This window comes from Ctenopharyngodon idella, chromosome 20 (genome assembly GCF_019924925.1).
Source record: "Ctenopharyngodon idella isolate HZGC_01 chromosome 20, HZGC01, whole genome shotgun sequence".
Taxonomy (NCBI): domain Eukaryota; kingdom Metazoa; phylum Chordata; class Actinopteri; order Cypriniformes; family Xenocyprididae; genus Ctenopharyngodon; species Ctenopharyngodon idella.
Genome location: NC_067239.1, coordinates 17,584,754 through 17,598,261, shown reverse-complemented (window position 1 = coordinate 17,598,261; position 13,508 = coordinate 17,584,754). Strand labels below are relative to the sequence as shown.

The 13,508-nt window shown below is 38.1% G+C and overlaps 1 protein-coding gene across 1 annotated transcript; it reads right to left on the bottom strand.

Annotated features, from left to right (window-relative positions):
* Window positions 1–6: 6 nt before the first annotated feature.
* Window positions 7–13,094, bottom strand: ttbk2b (tau tubulin kinase 2b). The gene is given in 16 exon segments (XM_051875423.1): window positions 7–1,725; window positions 1,727–1,769; window positions 3,395–4,029; window positions 4,970–5,426; window positions 5,521–5,732; window positions 7,463–7,658; window positions 7,753–7,910; window positions 7,991–8,116; window positions 8,191–8,283; window positions 8,407–8,472; window positions 9,119–9,223; window positions 9,363–9,503; window positions 9,625–9,698; window positions 9,852–9,999; window positions 10,619–10,759; window positions 12,882–13,094. Coding segments are annotated over 15 exon segments (2,799 nt in total). The 5' UTR covers window positions 10,688–10,759; window positions 12,882–13,094; the 3' UTR covers window positions 7–1,449.
* Window positions 13,095–13,508: the final 414 nt, after the last annotated feature.

The following is a 13,508-nucleotide window of genomic DNA, read 5'->3' as shown; positions in this document are numbered from 1 at the left end:
TGGTACTTAAGAGTACTTATTTATTCCATTAATATGAATACATATACATTCCAACATGGTAACTTTTTTGCATGATTGAAATATGTTTGTTAGCAAAATACAGTACATGAAGCATGAGGTGGAATTTCTTTTTCTTAATATATTTATATCTATATACAGTTCAGATTATGTACAATTCTTAAGATAATAGAACATCCGCCGTTCCGCAGTTGTGGGCCTATACTGATGCTTTTTAAAGTAAAAGTACTTCCAGAGGACAAAACAGACGATCCAGAACACAACTACAATTCTAGCTGCACAGCACACAATGAAGTCGTGATAATGACTCGGTAGCTACAATCCCTATCTTTGTACATCCGCAAGGGTCTCGCACTCCTCAGACAACTTTCAATAAATGCCATGACAGAGAATTCAATTCCAAAATCCGCAGAAGCATCTTGGCATGAGCAGCCAACTTATCAAACAGACATCTTGCAGATGTATTCAAGTAATATGGTAATGGGACTATAGTGATTGAATTAAGAGTTCCTTTAAAGGTCTGTAGTGTTTCATTAAATATATTGGTAAGTTTCTTACAGATGTTATAACTATTTACAGGGACTTTTAGTATGATATTGCAGGCATGGAAGAGATTATACTTGGCAATTGTAAGGTTGCTGACCCTTAATGTGATGGCGAATTCACTCAGTAGCAAGTAATAAAGCTACATTGTCATGTACGTAACCACATCCAATAAATAAATAAATACATTCTATAGATGATACAGTTTACATTACATACATTCCCTGAAATACATATATACACATGCTTGCTTGGACCAGATGTACCTATACATGAATGATATCACATTGTATAGATGGCTATGGGTTGAAATGAGCATTTCAGATTAAACGCTTCGACCAATGATTAAAAACAAAAACAAAAAAAAGATAGAAAATGTAATGTTAGAGTGCCTACAAAACAAAACATGCATCTGTTTGACAGAATACAATGAGTTACTAAGTGCAGCCCCATTGTTTTCACATTTCAAACATTCTCACTGATAGTGACAAATAGTGTTTAAAATCTGACATATGTAAGGTATGTAAACTAAAATGTGCAAAAAAAACCATGAAAAAGAGCAAAAACATATGGCACAAACTATATAGAGTATAAAATAAATAAATAAAAATAACTGCGATGAAATGCAATGGGCAAGTTTTTAGGACAAAGTTACACAGCGTCAGTGGAAAGTTCAGCATGTTAATATTTCATGTTTTCCTAAAATGTCAAAAACATGATGCTTTCAAGTAATCACATCCAACCGGCAAATACCCGGTCCTTTATCACTCTACTTATCAAAACACCACTTGTAAAAAGGCTACAGTTCATCAGGCTTCATCATGTGACGTTAAAAGCTACTTTTGGAACCGGTTGTCAAATCACGCCATCCATTACATGCTTTTCTCTTTATTTGCTCGTTTTGGTTGTGGTTTTGCTCTCAGGACTTCCTGCTCTGACTCTGGTGCAGAACCCTGTCCCGTGATTTACTCGCAAGTCACTGATTCGAGGAGGCGGGGAGGCTGAGCAGCTACTTGGCGACTGGCTCTGACCCCCCTCAAAACGGGAAGGGGAGGAGCTTAGCGAGCGCTGCAGAGAGGAGGCGGTGGTGCGCTGGTAACGAGAGGAGCTGATGCCCAGCCCACCTCGCTCCTGCATGAGCTGAGAGAGGTTGTCCAAGAGGTCCTGTGTCACCGGTGCTGCTAGCTCGAATGCGGTAGCGTCTGCGTCTGAAACATTCAATATCACATTGATTATTTAGATGTATGCTGTAAAAGCTAAAGGTGATGATCATTTTGCTTACATAGGAAAGAATTTCTCTTTTTTATTGCTGTGAATTACACATGGCTGTGTTTCAGACTGATTTAGACCAGTATTCCAATCATTGGAGTTTATAAGAGTCTTTTGTCCATCAACTAGTGCCCTATGAAATCCTCAAATTCCATTTTATTTTTTCCTAATTCTGTTTTTTCCATTTTAATATTTCTGGATTCTGTTTTTTCCATTTTAATTTTTTTGGACTCCATTTTAATGGTTAAATAAAATTTTGTAATCAAAAGGCATGTCTAATTAACTGAAATCATGAAACTTATACAATTTAACAACAATGTATTAAAGGTTTAACAAAAATAAAAATTTTTAGGGCCCTATGAAATATATATTTTTTTCTCTCTGTTTTATTTTGACCAAATTCTGTGTTTCCTGTTTCTATGGATACCATTTTAATGGTTTAATTAAATTTTAATAAAACAAAAAAGCATGTCTAATTAATTGAATTCATAAAAACAATAAAATGTATCAATTCAAAAACTTTTTTTTCCCTTTCTTTTCTTCTTTTCATCTTTTCTATGAAATGTTTTGTTTTTTTGTTTTTTTTCAGAAATTCTGTGTTGTGTATTTTAATTTTTCTGGCAATTAAACAAAGGCATAAAACATTAATTTAATTTTTAGTTTTAATCATACGACATTAAAAAAACTTTTTTGTCAAACAAAGTGATGCACTTTGCTGCAGAAATCATGGAAGAAAAATTTTGATTATTCCTTAAAAAAATTACGTTTTAATATTATTATATTTTTTAATATTTTGTTAATAAAAATTATTATTATTATTATTATTAGTGTTAGTATTATTATTGCATTGAGACATAAATTCTACTGTACAACAGTAATATATTTCTGTCACAATTTCTTTAAGTTAAACAGAACTTTTATTTTGACGGGTTGCCGTGAAGATGTTTGAGTTTCTATTTCTGCGTTTATGATATGACGTTAGTTTTTTTTCAAAATGCTAAAATGCTCATGGAGTGAGACTCTCAAAGCGGCTCTGGAGATGAAGTTTATGCATTCATGTCCTCATATATTGAGATGACAGAGGATAAAAAACACTGCGAGCATCAAGCGTGCCTCAGTGTGTGTGGTAAATGAAACCGTGTGCCTGCGCCATTCATTCACACAGAGACACGCATTCTGCAGGATAAATTGTCTTTTTGCGTTTTAATATTCACAGACATATATCGCGATTTGATTTAAATGTACTGACCTACTTTTGATTTATTCATCAAAAATGTTACAAATTCCATGCCATTCCGCGTTATACAGTAAATGATGTTTTTATAACTGGATTCTGTGATTCTGTCCACGTTTTCTGCATCGCGGAAATCATAGGGACCTAATCAACTGGACTACATTGGTCACACTTGATTATCTAAAATGGACCAAAGAGATTTCATGGACTACACTGGTCTCATTGTATGTGTGGTTTTTGCGTGCAGCCCATGAGGACAACTTAATACAGTGAAATAGGGAACTTGCTACATTATGAAAATACTAATTTTGCAATTCTTGCTTTTCTCACCTGTTCTCGCCACCTGTGCGAAGGGGCGGTTTGCCTGGTGGTGGCCGAGGAATAAATCGAGAAGACAGCTGGTCCGGTACTAGTGTGGGGCTTATGGGTCTTGGTATTTTACTCTTGCTCGACAGAGGTCCTGAAGAGGAAGACAGAGAGAGCGGCTCCTCCACCTGCCAGTCTGATCCTCGAGAACCGGTGGGGAAGGTGAACTTATCACGCAGCAACGCTGAGGGGAAGTGCTCACATGACAGCGACAGAGATGGGGAAAGCGGAGCTGGAAAACCCCTGCGGGTCGGAGAGTCTGGGTCACGAACCGGGATACGACTGGTTCGGGGTAATAGTTCACGAGGTGATAGTTCACGAGGTGATGCCGGAGCTGCATCAACACTGTGTCCAGTTGTCTCACCCTGGTTAGGGGTTGAAGGAGGCCCGCCGTCAGGACAGCCCGAGTCGCTCTCCACATCCTTGTCAGAAGCCTTGACAGAGATAATGTTTTCATCTGGCTTGTTAGGGCGTTTAGAGGGTGAAATTGCTGAGCCGTGGTCATGCTCTTTTTCCGCAGGGCCTGATGGATTGTCGGGCTGAGAGTTGTCTCCTGTCTTCTGCTGAGGCTGAATGGGCTGTAGCACTGCACTGGATGACTGTGAAGGGAATAGCATTAAGAGACAGGACATTATTAATGGAGCCCTGCAGAGATATACTCTTATAAATCTGTTTTTCTTAGTGTACCATCCTCTGCTTGGCCAAAACATGAGCTCTGGTGAGATTTTCTGAGTTTGTGTCAGCTTCACTTTTGGTCTAATGATGTTTTTGATTTACAGTAATGTGTAAATCCAAGTTGCTGGCCAAAATCCATGGTGTTGCAGTGAAACTACTGCAATGCACCCATAAACGATCACTACTCACTGCTACAGTTTCCATCACACGATAAAACATTATGGAAATGAGTTGACAGGGTTTTTTTTAACATTATAGGTTTTTTAACAAAGTTTGTTATGTTTTTTTAAAGAAATTAATACTTTTGTTCAGCAAGGACACAGTAAAGTAACAGTAACAGTAAATACATTTATAATATTACAAAAGATTTCTATTTCAAATAAATGTTGTTCTTTAGAACTTTCTATACATCAAAGAATCTTGAAAAAATGTATCACAGTTTTCATAAAAATATTAAGCAGCACAAATGTTTTCAACATTGATGATAATAAATAATAAAAAATGCACTAAATCAGCATATGAATGATCATGTGACACTGAAGACTGGAGTAATAGCTGCTGAAAATTCAGCTTGGCCATCACAGGAATAAATTACTTTTTTAAATATATTAAAATAGAAAACAGTTTTTTTTTTTTTTTTTAAATTGTAATAATATTTCACAATATTACTGTTTTTACAGTATTTTTTATTAAATAAATGCAGCCCTGGTGAGCATAAGAGACCTCTTTCAAAAACATTAAGAATTTTACAGACCCTAAACATTTTAAAAGTTGTATAACTGACATCATATAATCACAAAAATGTGAACTTATTTGTTTAGAAATGCAAATTCTTCTACTAAGAATATAGCATGAGATGTTTACCTGCTCAAGATGAGACCTGCTGAGGTGGACCATTGACGCAGGCTGTATTGTGGGAAGTCTTCTCAATCCAGACAGGCCTATTACTCCAGGCAAACCTGGAAGTCTGGCGAATGGAGGTCCAGTGTGGCAGACACCTGTGTGGAATTCTGCTGAGCCACTCAGGCTGCTAGGACGCTGAGGCAAGGGGTCGGACCAGGTGCGAGGGAGGGCGAGGGGGCTGGAGGAGCGTGGCGAGATCCCTGAGCGTTCCTCCTCATCTGGTTTAGAGCCAGCTGAACCGCTACCGCCTTCAAGCTCAACTAGGACCCACTCCTGTGAGTCACCCTCTTGAGGGACGGGGCTGAGGTTGACAGCAACGTAACCGCTACTAGCTGCCCCCTCCTCGTCCTCCAAAGAGCCCTGCTCGATCCGACAGACAGACCTGTCTTGAGACAGACCTGGCCGCTGCTTGCCTAAACTAATAAGATGAAGAAGGAGAAGTGGTTATGGCATCTCTAGTGACCAATTCACATTTATAAGGATGGAAGTTCATTAAGACTTTGTTTACTGACTAGGCCTCAAGGAATCGTTCAATGGTGGGTTTGGGTTCGGGGGTCAGTCTCTTGTCCAGCCCCATGCTCTGACTATGGCGCATCCTTCTCAGCAGAGGAGCCACGCGGTCGATGAGCAAGGTCTCTGAACGCACACGTCTGGGAGAGCCCTGGATGGAGCCACTGTTGGGGCTCTGGTTGCCCTCTTTGCTTCGCTCCTCCTCACTAGCCACCTGAATCAGAAACACAAGCTCATGACTATCTCTGAATTAAATACAAACCTGCAAACTTCGGACCAGCGAAAGAGGTGATCGGGATTCTTTAAATTCTTCTAATGAATATGGTAACATCCTAAACTGTAAAAGTTTTGACAAGTTTTTGTGCAAGTTTTGACAAAAACAAAAAGTTTTTATAAAATGATAAACCTCACATTCCAGCCTAATAAATGATTATGCTCTTTATATAAATGGTCTTAAAGGGTTAGTTCACCCAGAAATGAAAATTCTGTCATTAATTACTCACTTTCATGTCGTTCCAAACCTATAAGCCCTTCGTTCATCTTCGGAACACAAATTAAGATTTTTGTGAAAATCTTATTATCTTCATCATTATTTTTGATGAAATCCAAAAGCTTTCTGATCCCCCCCATAGACAGCAACACAATTACCACTTTCAAGGCCCAGAAAGGTAGTAAAGACATCGTTAAAATAGTCTGTGTGACTACGGTGGTTCAACCTTAATTTTATTAAGCGACGAGAATTCTTTTTGTGTGCAAAAAATAATAACTTTATTCAACAATTTCTTCTATTCCGTGTCAGTCTCCGACGCTTTTCATAATTTTGAACTAATCCTTTAAGAAAAATGGCAGATGGGCTGAATGAAAATGCAAATTCACTCTCTGACAGTAGGTGGTACTTATCAAAAAGCAGAAATATAGCAGTTACCACGATCATATGATGTGGAAAATGGAAAAGAAAACGACATTGAAACTATTCTGAAGACAGTTCCCTTCAGATATACAGTAGTCAACATTTGAAGTGGATCAAAAAAGTTCAAAGTTGTCCTAAGAACTAAGTTGTCCTATGAAGAAGGTTTTAGGACAACTTTGATGAAAGGTTTTGATCCACTTCAAATGTTGACTACTGTACATTCATATAAACCCCCCACCAAAAAAAATAATATAAAATAAATAACCCTAAAAAAAATGAAAATCACATGAAAGGCCTATTTCAATGCCAGAATGACAAATTTCACCAAAAGGCGACAAGTTTACAGGTATGTAAATAACAGAATGATTAGCAGTCATTCCGTCTGAATCAAGTGTGCTGCACAAGTCCTGAAAAGTAAAGCCAAAGTGTCTCGATCGCCCCCAGGTGGTTGGTCCTAGTATAGGTCATAAACCCCACCCTCTCCATGTAATTTAATGGAAAGCGAGAAAAACTAAACAATTAAATTACACTTCAAATATTTTTTTTTTGCAAAGATGGTTTCTGTCATTTTATGTAGTTTTGATCACACTGATGTAAGTTTAAGTGTTCGTTTTTTAAATAAGTTTGGTTTTAGTAAGTTATTTGATGCTATAAAAACGGGGATGTGACGTCATGATTGACAGCTGTGATTGACAGCTTCTCTGAGCAAAGTAGTCACTGAGACTTTTTTCAGGTTTTTCGAGAGGAGACTGGAGCTTTTTTTCCCATAACTGTTTATTTCACACCGACATAATGAGTTGTTCTGAAGTAAACGATTCTGCAGGAGTGTGGGCGGGGCTTTGATAGCACGCAGCTACACTTCATGCTCACTACTGTGCAGAATCGGGTCCCGAGTTCACTACTGCGCAGACTCAGGTCCCAAATCAGCATAAGACATCAGCGCCATATTGGGACATTGGCAACTTTTCTACAATGGAAGAGAGTGGAGGTGCGTCGTCCATATTTTTTTTTACAGTCTACGGTCTGAATAGTACCTTTCTGATTAGCGGCTGAACATGGTTGAGGTTTCGGTCACGGCTGTGCTCCACATCCTCCCAGACATCCGCTCCCTGCGCAGGCTGCATTGGGATGGGGGCGCAATTATCAGCCTCACTGAGGCGCTCACCCTGAAGGACGTCCTCTGTGTTCTCACGCTGCAGATCGCCCGGGATCACGGAAGCATTGGCCATGCTAGGAGGAAACATTAATTTAACCATGTAGACCTCAAACAGTTTATATAGAGACTCAATGCATTACTGAATCATAGTAGATGCTGGATATCTACCCCAAATATGCAGGTGTGAGGCGGGTCAACTGCTGGGCTGTAGTTGTCAGGGTTCCAAGATTAAGTGTGTCCTCTGAATCTGTTCTCTCCCAGTCATACGGGTCATTTTCCACCACATTGTAGCTCTTCATACTGTTGTCAAAGACTGACATCAGGAGCTGCAACACAATGAGAGAGTATTTTAGTGTAAGTTGTACACTTACAAAAATCTCTGCTTAAGAATGACTTGGTTCAGTACCTGATAATCCGGTTTAGTGTAGTAGTCCAGATTGGAGATATGGTCGAGGAAAATGCTAAACTCATTTGGGAGGTTCTTGAGCATGAGGCGATGGTTGTAGGTCTCCTTCATATTTCCGACCTGTTCCTGTATTGATAGCAGGATTAAGAACACCAGCAGACCTCTTATCCATGGAAAATTATGATTTGAGCAAAACTTACTTTGTCTTTGATTTTCCTCCAGGGTAGCTGACCCACCATGAACTCCACAAGCATATAAAATAACGACCAGAGGTCATCATGTCGACCCATTTCCTTTGAAAACGAAGGATGTGCATTTTAGTGAAATATGAATAAGTAATATGACCTGCTGTGTAAAGGACACCTGATCGGCATCCGCCATTGGCTTGAGAATGTGTGCAAAAAGAGAGAAGTTACCCTATTTTTGTGCGCATTAAGTGAAGCATAACGGACGGTCCCTCTGAATCCTGCCATTGGGCGTGGCTTTGGACAATAAAGAGAATGTGCAGTCATAAGTAAATATATAGAAATACATTACAGGTATAGTTCACTCAAAAATTATGACACTGAAATTTAGGTCAATGTTCACTTAAAAATCTTGACATCCACCTTTTGGTTCATTCATGAGATTTTGAGTAGTATCTTTTAGACCAGTTTTGTGAACAAGATCAACTGATTCAATGAGAAAAATCATATCTGAAAGACCCATTCATTCACAAATCGTACATCACTACTTTTCTCATGAGCTCTGAAATTCTGACTTAAATTTGGGTTATTTCTCATCCAAAGCTTCCGTATGAATTCCGAAGGCCTGTAATATAGTGCAGGAGCCATGTGGAGCCACTTTTATGCAACCTTTACGGTTCTTTTGTGTCCTTTTTAAATACTGAAAGCTTCAATCCCCAATCACTGTAATAGAAAAGAGCAATTCTTCAGTAATTGCTTGAAATTTCTGCTTTTGTGTTCTACAGAAGAAATAGTCCGAAATAGAATGCGAGTAAATAATAACTGAATTTTAATTTTTGTGTGAACTATCCCTTTAAGCAACACTACTATATGACAATAGCATAATGAATAATGAGTAATGTTTCATAAATATAAGCTTTAAAATACATCTGTGATTACTCACTGGACGGACTTCTTGACATGAGTTTGTAAACTGGCGTGCCAACCCAAAATCAAGCATATAACAGGTTCGGCATGTAATGGCAAGTCGGCCCATTGCGAAGTTGGACTGTTTAAAAAAAGAAATGGTTTAATGATTAGTTTATATAGTCCAAAAAGGAAGAATAAGGCTCTGTTAAAAAAATCAGTTATAGTCAACATTAAAAGTGCTTTTATGCCCAGGGCCATCTGTGAGAGAGCAGACTTACGGGTTTGATGTCTCGATGCAAAAAACCCACAGAGTGGATGCTCTCGATGGCTTCCAAGATTTGTCGACCCAGCCTGAGTGCGGTGGAGACACTGAATATGCCATAGCTCATGTTGCGTCGCAGGTCTGCCAAGTTCCTTCCCTGCAGTTCAATGGACAAACATCACTTCAGGCGACTGAAGTCAGGGTTGTTGTGTTACTACGACCTGTGTGAGATAACGTCCATCAATTCAGAAACAAGAATAAATCATCTGACGCCCTACCTGAAGCTCCATAACCACGTAGTTGAAGCGGTCATTGCGTCCACAGCCAACAAAACGACAAACATGGTCTTTACCTACGAAATAGGTCAAAATAAAGAAATAGTGAATTTTATACAAATCCATTTGTATTTTTGGCAATGTAATACTGTTTTTGCCCATAATAGAGTAGAATATAGTGTTTTTATGTTTGTTTAATATAGGCCTTAAATGTCCGTCTTCATCTTTACCCTGAAGTCTTTTCAAAACTGCTACTTCCATCTTCAGGACCTGTTTGGTTTGCTGGGCAGACTCCACTTTCAGAGCCACATTGACCTGGCTCACCTGGTCCAGGACTTCATAGATCTCGCCAAAACCACCCCCACCAATCTTCTTCAACTAGACAGGAAAGAAAAACGTGAAATGAATGACAAAGAAATCCTGAAACAAACAAAACAAAAAGTCTTTTATGAAGAGAGCGTTCACAAGTACAGCATTTATTTGAAATAAAAATAACATTGTCTTCACTGTCACTTTTGATCAATTTAATGCATCCCTGCTAAATAAAAATAACAATTTTTCCAAAAAAAGGGGGAAAAATACATCAAACTTAGGTAGTATACTGAATATATCTTTTTTTTTCCTTCTATAATTGAGTAGACAGCTTTCAAACTTGTGTTGGAGAACAGATGTTACATGACAGTTCTGTTCAGGCATGAAATACTGCCTTTGAAAAAATGTCCTAGCAAAACAACACTTTTGTCATGAAATATAATGCTCTGTCTCATGACTATTTGTCAGCATGCTGTACAGTTTTCCGTGCTGATGTCAGCACTGCTCAACACACCTGCAGTGTATCGTTTGACTGAGTTTAAAAGGAAAAAAACTCCTCGTCTGTGCGAAAGTTTACATAAAGGAATCTGACAGCTATCAGAACATGTCTACGAAACTAACAGTGAGTATTTGAATAGTCCTGAAGCCTTGTCTTCATAAATACAGCTCCTTCAAAAAAACTCACCACTCTCCATCGCTCCCGGACCATGTTCCCGACAGCCAAGATATCAGTATGCTCCACTGTTCCACTCATCCTGATGCTCAAGAGTGGACTGAGCACACTCAGAGAAGCTCTACACCTCACATCAGTGAGCTCGGGTCCTCACTGAAAATCACAGTAAGATTAGAAAAACATCTGTAAAAAGGCTTCATTTAGTTGGAACTGCAGGGTTACAACAGATATGAAAGGCTCTAGAGAAGTTTGCAGACATAAAGGAGATTCCTTTGCTACGATGGCTGTAGAAATGACAAAAATATTTTTTTTGGCTGCATCCATTAGGAGGGCCTTCTGTAAAGGCACCCTAAATTACTTGAATCTGACCCGTCCCAAGGTTGTCTTTTTAACAAAATAGACAAGATCTGTATAAGAATCTGTCCTGGTTCTTTTTTGACTGTCACTGCTAGGGTGCAGAGCAAAACTGATGGAGCTAAATACAGTAAAATCCTTGAGGAACAGGCTTACTGTAGGCCTGAAACAAGAATAAAATCTGCAAGACAGTGACTCAGGGAAACATAATCTGTAAATCTACATCACAAAGACTAGCTTAAAGGGTTAGTTCACCCAAAAATGAAAATTCTGTCATTAATTACTCACCCTCGTGCCGTTTTACACCCGTAAGACCTTCGTTTATCTTTGGAACACAAATTAAGATATTTTTGTTTAAATCCGATGGCTCTGTGAGGCCTACATAGGGAGCAATGACATTTCCTCTTTCAAGATCCATAAAGGTACTAAAAACATATTTAAATCAGTTCATGTGAGTACAGTGGTTCAATATTAATATTATAAAGCGACAAGAATATTTTTGGTCCGCCAAAAAACAAAACAAAATAACGACTTATTTAGTGATGGCCGATTTCAAAACACTGCTTCAGGAAGATTCGGAGCGTTATGAATTAGCGTGTCGAATCATGATTCGGATCGTGTGTCAAACTGATTTAAATATGTTTTTAGTACCTTTATGGATCTTGAGAGAGGAAATGTCATTGGTCCCTATGTAGGCCTCACAGAGCCATCGGATTTAAACAAAAATATCTCAATTTGCGTTCCAAAGATTAATGAAGGTCTTACGGGTGTAAAACGGCATGAGGGTAAGTAATAAATGACATAATTTTCATTTTTGGGTGAACTAACCCTTTAATTATTTTATATGGCTAAGACAGAGAACCTTGGCTCTGTTTGATGTTAACTATAAGAGAAAAAAAACTGCAATCATTGCAATTTGCTAAGAGCCTGCATGCATATTGAGAAACATTCTACAACTTATTTACCACTCCAAACACTTGTAGATAATATATGTACTATTTTGTCTATTATGCACGAGTATACTGTGCATTGTCTGTCAATAACTGAGTGCAGTGTTGGTGAATCATACACAGAAGACTTTCACTTATTGTTCCACTGGTGTATATGGTGGTGTAGTGGCAATAAAGTGAATTGATTTGATTAGTCACAGCCCAAATGTAAAAATATGTAAATTGTCAAGTTGTTTCCATTCTGACACATACACAAAACCGCTTAAAAAATTAACATGCTGTAAAATGCTGTAAACATATATATATATATATATAATTTAAAAAAAAACAATATAATGTACTGTACTTTAAAATATAACAAATTATTATTGTCTATGAAGGACCCAATTCTGTTAAAAGGCATTTACTCAGTACATTAAATCTGTACTAAACTATCAATACTAATATTTTTCCCCACCGGTCAGAACTGAACTGATGGATGACAGTCCAAACCAACTGCCATTCGTTAGCTGCATTCAGTACTGTTTTAATAGGGATCATCTTAAGGGTGGCTGCAGCTGGCCTGTTACATGTCTTTATTAGCTGGATGTGTAACTGAACTGTGAGCATTTTAGCTTATGCTAACATCCGCAAGCTATGTTGAAAACTGCCGCTGTCTTGTAGATGTTGGTTGAGTCTTTCTCTCTGTCCTTTCCGCATCCAGTGATAATAGAGGGAGACATAGGACAAGTCTAGCTAAAGCTAAAGCATCAGCCAAAGCCAAATCACTGAACAAAACAGCACAATGAAACGGTACCGCGCTAGCTAATTAGCCAAACTGAACATCTGCGCCTCAACATACAGCTATTATTGAACATACGGTTGCCAGGTTACGCAATGGCAACACTATGTTCTGACGGCTTTAATCCCGTTAATAATGCGGACTAGCTCGCTATGCACGCGCTCATTCAGGTACCCGGTGTGTACATTACCTCTGTCTGCAGCGGAGGTCCAATATATTTCCGAAGGCTTCAAAACATCTTCTTTTGTTCTATAGACCATGCTGATATGAAATGTTGGACATACTAATCCCATAACGTTTTAAAACACAAAATAAAGACTGAAGTTCACGTTATCAGCTTCACTTCTCTCAGCAGCAGCAGCAACGGCTCGATGACTGAGCGAGAGTACCGATATGTGACGTCACATCTGGTTGATTGGGTTTGATCCCAAACATCGTTTAGTAAAACAACAATAATTATATATATATATATATATATATATATATATATGTTACATGAGTTAACATGAACTAACATTTACGCATTTATTAATTTTAGTTCATGTTAATTTCAACATTTACTAATACATTTTTTAAATCATAATTTCTGTTAGTAATATTTAATGGATCTGAAATGACAAACTAACAATGAACAGTTAATAAATTCTGTAACAAATATATTGCTCATAGTTAATGCATTAACTAAAATGGAACCTTCATGTAAAGTGTTACAGTTTCTGTAATTATTTGTATTGATGGTCATTGCTTTGGGATATTATGGTCACACACTTAAAATCTGTTGTGCAATAGTGTACATAAATGTAAACGAAAGATTTAC